This window comes from Colias philodice, chromosome 9, assembly GCF_061535455.1.
Source record: "Colias philodice isolate Cphi_HAF_F1 chromosome 9, ilColPhil1 Martin Lab GWU primary, whole genome shotgun sequence".
Classification (NCBI taxonomy): Eukaryota; Metazoa; Arthropoda; class Insecta; order Lepidoptera; family Pieridae; genus Colias; species Colias philodice.
This window is the reverse complement of record NC_143094.1, coordinates 2,013,006-2,020,027: the sequence shown is the minus strand read 5'-3', so window position 1 is coordinate 2,020,027 and position 7,022 is coordinate 2,013,006. Positions and strand designations below refer to the sequence as shown.

General features: G+C 32.9%; 1 protein-coding gene across 1 annotated transcript; it reads right to left on the bottom strand.

Moving 5' to 3' along the window:
- Positions 1-1,421: 1,421 nt before the first annotated feature.
- Positions 1,422-4,028, bottom strand: LOC149485655 (tetraspanin-14-like). Its single transcript, XM_089698706.1, has 4 exons — positions 3,834-4,028; positions 3,383-3,559; positions 2,767-3,006; positions 1,422-2,459 (listed from the first exon to the last, which is right to left on the bottom strand). The coding sequence occupies exons 1-4, from the start codon at positions 4,002-4,004 to the stop codon at positions 2,364-2,366; spliced, it is 684 nt and encodes a 227-aa protein (XP_089554832.1). The 5' UTR covers positions 4,005-4,028; the 3' UTR covers positions 1,422-2,363.
- Positions 4,029-7,022: the final 2,994 nt, after the last annotated feature.

Below are 7,022 nucleotides of genomic sequence, written 5' to 3'. Positions count from 1 at the left end.
AAATATATATCAAACTAGATGATATGTTCAACGATTCTGTTTAATCAAAAACATAAAATATTAAAATTTACTCGATAAAAAAAAATCACCAAGTCTTTTATCGTGACAAAATCAAACGTTTATCTCGAGAAAAAAAGAGCGCCAAAAGTGGTTTATCGCAGATAAAACCAAAACTAAAAGTAATTACACAAAATGCTCTGACAAATATCTTGCAAATGTTTTAATATAATCGTTTATGAAAAAAAAATCATAATAAGTATTACCATGTCAAGTAGAAAACGTAAAAGTGTGAAAATTAGAGCTAACTTGGTGATTTTTTTTTATCGAGTAAATTTTAATATTTTATGTTTTTGATTAAACAGAATCGTTGAACATATCATCTAGTTTGATATATATTTTATTTTTTAGATTTGGTCTTGCATATTACACTTATCATCTAATAGAAGATTGGTTATTTTGCTTTATGCGCCCCCTTAAGAACTTTTGATAATAGCTTCTGAATCTCATGATAAATATCTATCGTAATATTTGGTCCCATTCAGCCATTTTAAATTCATAAAATAATTATTTTAACGCTATGTCATCTACGTATTTTATCACAGAATACAGCTATTTTTCATCATCTTCAATTATTTTGACTCGAATACCATAATAACTTTTAAATGTGTTTGTAGTGAAAAAATGTAATAAAAATTAATAAAATGTAGTGTGTGAGAGAGTTAAATAAGTGCCTATTTATAATAAAGATTTCATAGTTATATTAAAGTACAAACACATACGTACATTAAATATTGACTTATCTTATATATAAAATTCTCGTGTCACAATGTTAGTCTGCATACTCCTCCGAAACGGGTGGACCGATTCTCATGAAATTTTCTGTGCATATCGGGTAAGTCTGAGAATCGGCCAACATCTATTGCACGCCTCATAAGCGAAGCGTTGAGGTGGGTACTACTGTCGCTTCGCGCAAAACATCTGATTTTTCAAACTTAAAATGTCTTTATGTATCATACATTGCACTTGTAAGATAATACATACACACACATATTAAGAAAAAACACTATTTTTAACGTTCATGATATTTTTGATGTCATTTTTGTTATTTAAACTAGTTAAAAAACAGTTTAAAAAAGTTCTGTCTTGGACGTCCGTGTGTCTGTATGTGCGGATCCTTTTTCTTGTTAACACGATAGCGACCGAAATACTTTACTAATCGAGTCTTTTTTTTTTCTCTTACGCTTGAGTATGCTCAGGAATAGAACCCTTTCATTTTTCAGGGTCTGATTCGATGTGGTTTAATTGTTATTAAATAAACAAAAATAATAATTAATAAATAATTATTAAAAAAAAATTATGAGGCGTGCACTTTTGGATTTTCCAATTATTTTTCATATGTACCACGGGAAAGGCCGGGGCGGACCGCTAGTATTTACATATATAAAAGTTAATAAGAGAATAGATCTATGCAATAAAGATACTATTTTGACTTATATCTAAAATATATGAATGTCTATACTAAGTTGATTATAGAGCTATAAAATATAATCAATACTAGCTTCCGCCCGCGACTGCGTCCGCGCGGATGTCGGTCTTCGCGTGGATGGTTTATTTCTCCATTTTGAGTAACTCTGACAATGACATCTTATAAATATCTATTGGACCCAAATACTGCTAGGCCTATAATAATACGCAACGTGTGTTCGCTGTTCTACAGAACAACGTCTATAGATAAAACTGAAAAATTAAGATTAATTTTTTTTCTACGTATTTTTCCAGGATAAAAAGTATCCTATTTTACGCCCAGGATAATAAGGTATAATTATACCAAGTTTCATCGAAATCGAATCGTTAGTTTTCACGTGATGTCTTCACATACAGACAGACAGACAGACAGACAAAAAATTTTTTAATCACATATTTGGGTTTGGTATCGATCCAGTAACACCCCCTGCTATTTATTTTTTCAATATTTTCAATGTACAGAATTGACCCTTCTACAGATTTATTATATGTATATATTAATATAAAAATCTACGGTGTGAAACCCAAGTTAAAATTGTGAGCATTTCCCTATGTTATACAACACCTTATTTGTTAATAGATCTAAAAATATAAATTCTAGCTTAAATTTCTAAGGACAACATGTTGGTGAAAATCTAATCCTTTGTATTTGTGCCACATTATTGGTCCTTTTCACAATGGACAGCGTTGGCCAAACAAATTATGGTCAATGTGCCGCCCTTACGGCGATTCTGCAATGAGGGCTGATCCTAGTCATTTCGGCTCTCTTCACTATCAAGATTGCCTTTACTCGTCCAACGCTGCCCATTGTGAAGAGGGCCACTTTAGAGACAACTCAATTAACTTTCAAAATGAGCTTGCAATGTCTGTTGCAACTTTCGTCGTTCACTCCCCACTCCTCTTGCCGCATATATTGCCAAGATAATACAGATAATCTGAAAATAAAACAAGTTTTTACTTTTTAGTAACAATAGTTATTTCTATACCTTTTGATACTATTCGTACCTTATGATACGATGTACTAGTTATTTTCCGTTGCCTATGTCACACGAATAATGTAGGCAATGTGTTTATCTGATTTTTAGGTATAATCATCTCACTAATATATAAATACATTACTCAAAACCATGCAAAATTCTTATTAAATTAAACTCCATCTCAAATCTTGCACTAGATTTCATAATATCCTTTCCCTATACAGTTAATATCGTTCCCTTATAAGTTATAGGTACTCCTACTTACCTCCAACAAGGTAAAAATGACTCCCGTGCTAATAAATATATTCCCTTTCAAAGCCTTCTTCTGCCTCAGTACTTCTTCACACCCGTTTGTATAATACGAGCGTTCTGCAAGGCAGGACGTATGCAGTTGTTTCCTTGCCCCCCCTTCGCGGAGCGGGTGAGCACGCGCGCAACAAGAGACAGGTATGTCTCGTTGGAGGATTGAGTAGTCTTGAGGACCGTCTACGCCGCAGCATTGGTTCTGAAAGAGAAAGAAATGTATTGGGATTTTGTAGCCAAGCTATAGAGTTAGCTCCAATGAATGATAAAAGATGGGAGATTTGGCTGAATTACATGATATAGATCTGAGTTAGCGCAAATTAATAGAAGATGGAATCATAAATTAGGTATAAAATAAGACAACTAATCATTTGCAGTTGTTATCATGTGTAGTAGTATATTTAATCACCCTTGCTAGTTGATGGATCATGGATCAAGAAATTAAATGTTTCTCTAGAAACATTTCTCTATTCTCTCTCTTAGCTTTTTGTGTTCAATGTTAATTATAGTAGCGTTACGTTAAAAATGGTATCTACTAAAATAATAATCACTTAAAAATTTTGACTTAACAGCAATACCTCCGACTGCAAATTGTCCCAGAAAGCTTGTTGGTTGACACCCTGGTCATCTATAGTGGTGTTCTTATAGAAGTGCACACGTAATTCGTTACCACTGCCGATCCAAGCGCTGAGGACAGCCCCTCCCACTCCTACCATCACCTCCACCGAGACTAGGAATATCAGGAAACATGCGTGCTGGAAAAAATAATCAATATGCCTACGTAACTGCATTAATTGTGACATTTAGACTAATTCGAAGTTACTTTTCTAGCGACGCGACGTTACCTACGACATGCAAAATAAATCAAGAAACAGTTTAGTGTATTTGGCGGCCCTATCACTTAGTATTGATCTCTTCCAGGCAAACAGGCAACCAGGGCAGATGGTAATCAGCTCAATCAAGTTTAACAGGTAGGTAGAGGAAAAAATACATAAACAACTACTTATATCATCTTCGACTATAACTTACCACATAAAGAATCTTCACGTTTTCTCTCAAAGCGCCAATACACCCCAAAATAGCTGTGATCACCAGCCCTAAACCCAGCGTCAAGAAGAACGACAGCACACCCCTGGAGAGGGCCGATTGTTTCTCAGGACGATTCTTCTTATCACGCATGTTGATAACACATATTGCCATCAGAACAAGACCGAATAGCTAAAAAAAACATTCTCTATAGTTATACAAGTTAGTTTTTGTGATTTTTAAGGGTTTAGGTTTAACCTTGAGGTAGGGTAGACTTTTCGCCGGGGTGATTCTACAAATTTAAAAACTGGAACAACATCAACATAATCTTATAATAATATTTGAGCTTAAAAATTCCTGAAAAGAAATCGATATAATTCCTTAAAAGAACAGGAATAGAGACGTTCGTTCGTTTATGATAAGTTTAATCACTGAGCTTTAACGGTTCTTTCAAGCTTTCATATCGATATTTCTTTTTTTCGATCGATATTTCTTTCTTTTTCAGATTATTTCACTTAATTTTGTTGTTTTATCATCTGCGATAGCTTACTGGAGAAGGTACATCTTCGTGATATATTTTTTTATATCCTATGGCTTTTTTGTGTGAGCGGTGAACTGCGTAATGCGCGTAATGCGCGCGCATCTTCATTTAAGTTTTATCCCACCAAAAACATAAATGTAAAAATTGGAGCCGAGTTCAATCGTTGACTTAATTTGCCAAAAAAAGAAATGAGATCTAAATGTGTGCCAAGTTCTGTAGACAGTCCAGAAATTTATTTACAAAAATGTATTAAGTTCTTAGGTGAACTGAAAACTCAATTGTTTTATTTTCCCTTAGAGAACAACGTTTATTCTAAAATATGATTTTTTTTTATTTAAATTATATAATTATTTTCACAAAGCAAACAACTAATGACCTATTGAACCTCATAATTTGACTTGGCTAGTTTTTAGAACCTCACAAAATATAAACAGTATTTAATACTAGCCTCATCAAATTAGGGGTTCAATAGGTCATTACTGTACTTAATAATAATTATTAAACTAAACACCCATAAATAAAGAATAAATAAATGTGAATATGTAAAATTATAATATATTACTAGCGACCAGCCCCGGCTTCGCACGGGTGCCATGGCGGCCGGCCGGTACCGCCACAAACGCTACGTCCCGCAATTTTTAAATCTGTAATATCTTCGAAAATATTCACTTAAATCATACAGTGTAAAGGGCCATATAGATCTATATTAAATGAACAATGTATTCAAGGTATTTAATTCGTTAAGGATTAATGCTGTATTGGTTAAAATCGCTTCGAAAATTAACCATTATTTGTCGTAAAAAGTAAATGACAAAAAAAAGTTATTGTGGGTTATCCATAAGAGATAGACATAATTATACCATCGCGGACTTTTCTGTAGACCTTTTCAATGTGTACAATACTTAGTACATTATTTTGATAAAACTCGTAGGGTTCAGCCTGCGTTTGCAATGTAAGCGGAAAAAATGTAATTATTTACGACATCACATTAGAAACCTCAAAAATAACAGTACTTCTCCACTATTTAATGGATGTTATTATACATATAAACCTTCCTCTTGAATCACTCTATCTATTAAAAATCCGTTGCGTAGTTTTAAAGATTTAAGCGTACAAAGGGACATAGGGACATAGGGACATAGGGTCAGAGAAAGCGACTTTGTTTTATAGGTACTATGTAGTGATGATAGTGATTTTTAACTGTATGAGCAATATTTTTATTACAATTTTCTTTTATTTTACGTTTAAATGGTAAAATAAGAACTCATTCACATATTTAAAAAAAGTAAATTTACATATGTATAACGCAATTGAATAAATGTAATTCGCCTGTACACATACAATAGGCAAGAACGACATGGCGCCAATTTGAAAATTATTGAAAAGTTTTATAATCGCGTAATATGTATTTTATTCTTTTTTGAGACATAGACATACAATTAGAATATCTAGATCGTATTAAAGTATTATAATTGCAAAACTTCGAATTTATATCATGTAAACCTTATAGAATAAAAGTTTTTCGTCAAATCGCAAAATAGCATTATAATATTATCTAACACTGCTAGTTAATAGTTATCCAATATCCATATTGTGTCGTAGGTACACCATGATACAAATTTAAAGAGCTCTTGTCAAAAATATTGTAAACAAAACATTCAAAGCCAATGCCTATAACTTTAAAACGATATACCTAATTCAAGCAAAAGCGAGTAATAGTAAAATCAACGTTAACAACAAGAAATAAATTTAAAGTGCTTCCAACACGCAAAGCTTTATAACAGAACAATCGATAGAACATTAAAAATTCATAGCATTATCATGATAGCCGCTTGACTAGAAGTGAAACCATTAATCTAAGAATCGATACTATTATTCAAACGTAACAACATAATATACTAATATTATAAAGCTGAAGAGTTTGTTTATTTGTTTGAACGCACTAATCTCAGGAACTACTGGTTAGATTAGAAAAATTCTTTCGGTGTTAGATAACCCACTTATCGAGGAAGGCTATAGGCTATATTATAATATCATCTCGTTAAGACCAACAGAAGCGGAGCACTGCCGGTAATACCACGGGGCACAGCCATAGGGCACAGCTAGTGTACAAATAAAACAGTACAACACTTAAACATTTGCTTAACTTAAACAATTCCATGCAAACACATTCATGCTAATTTGAAACAAAACTTACAATGAAAATTATGTTAAAAAGGGTCAAGAAGAATTTCATGCAACGAATGCTGCGCGGCTTCATTGTCAATTTTTTAATACAGTTTAGAAATCGTGAATAAAGTTTAAAATGTGTCCGGTTGAGCTGGCGTGACTCGGTTAAATGACGGTGGTATCGATCATTGCAATGGACTACCATCGGTGGTCATTATGTCCACGCCCCACGGTACTGAGGTGAGCGAGTTGTATTTTTATAACGGTGTTATAAAAGTTATTTAAAAGGTAAATCTTTTTGATTGAGTTAGCAAACTTTATGAAACAAATTGTTTAAATTGTTTAAATTGTTTATACCGCTGACAACTATTATGTATTCTGTGCTGCTGATTAAAATGTGATTAAACGTGTCAAAAATACATAACAATATATTTTTACAACTGTGTCAAAGGTGATAAGTTAATCAAGTCCATTTATGGTTT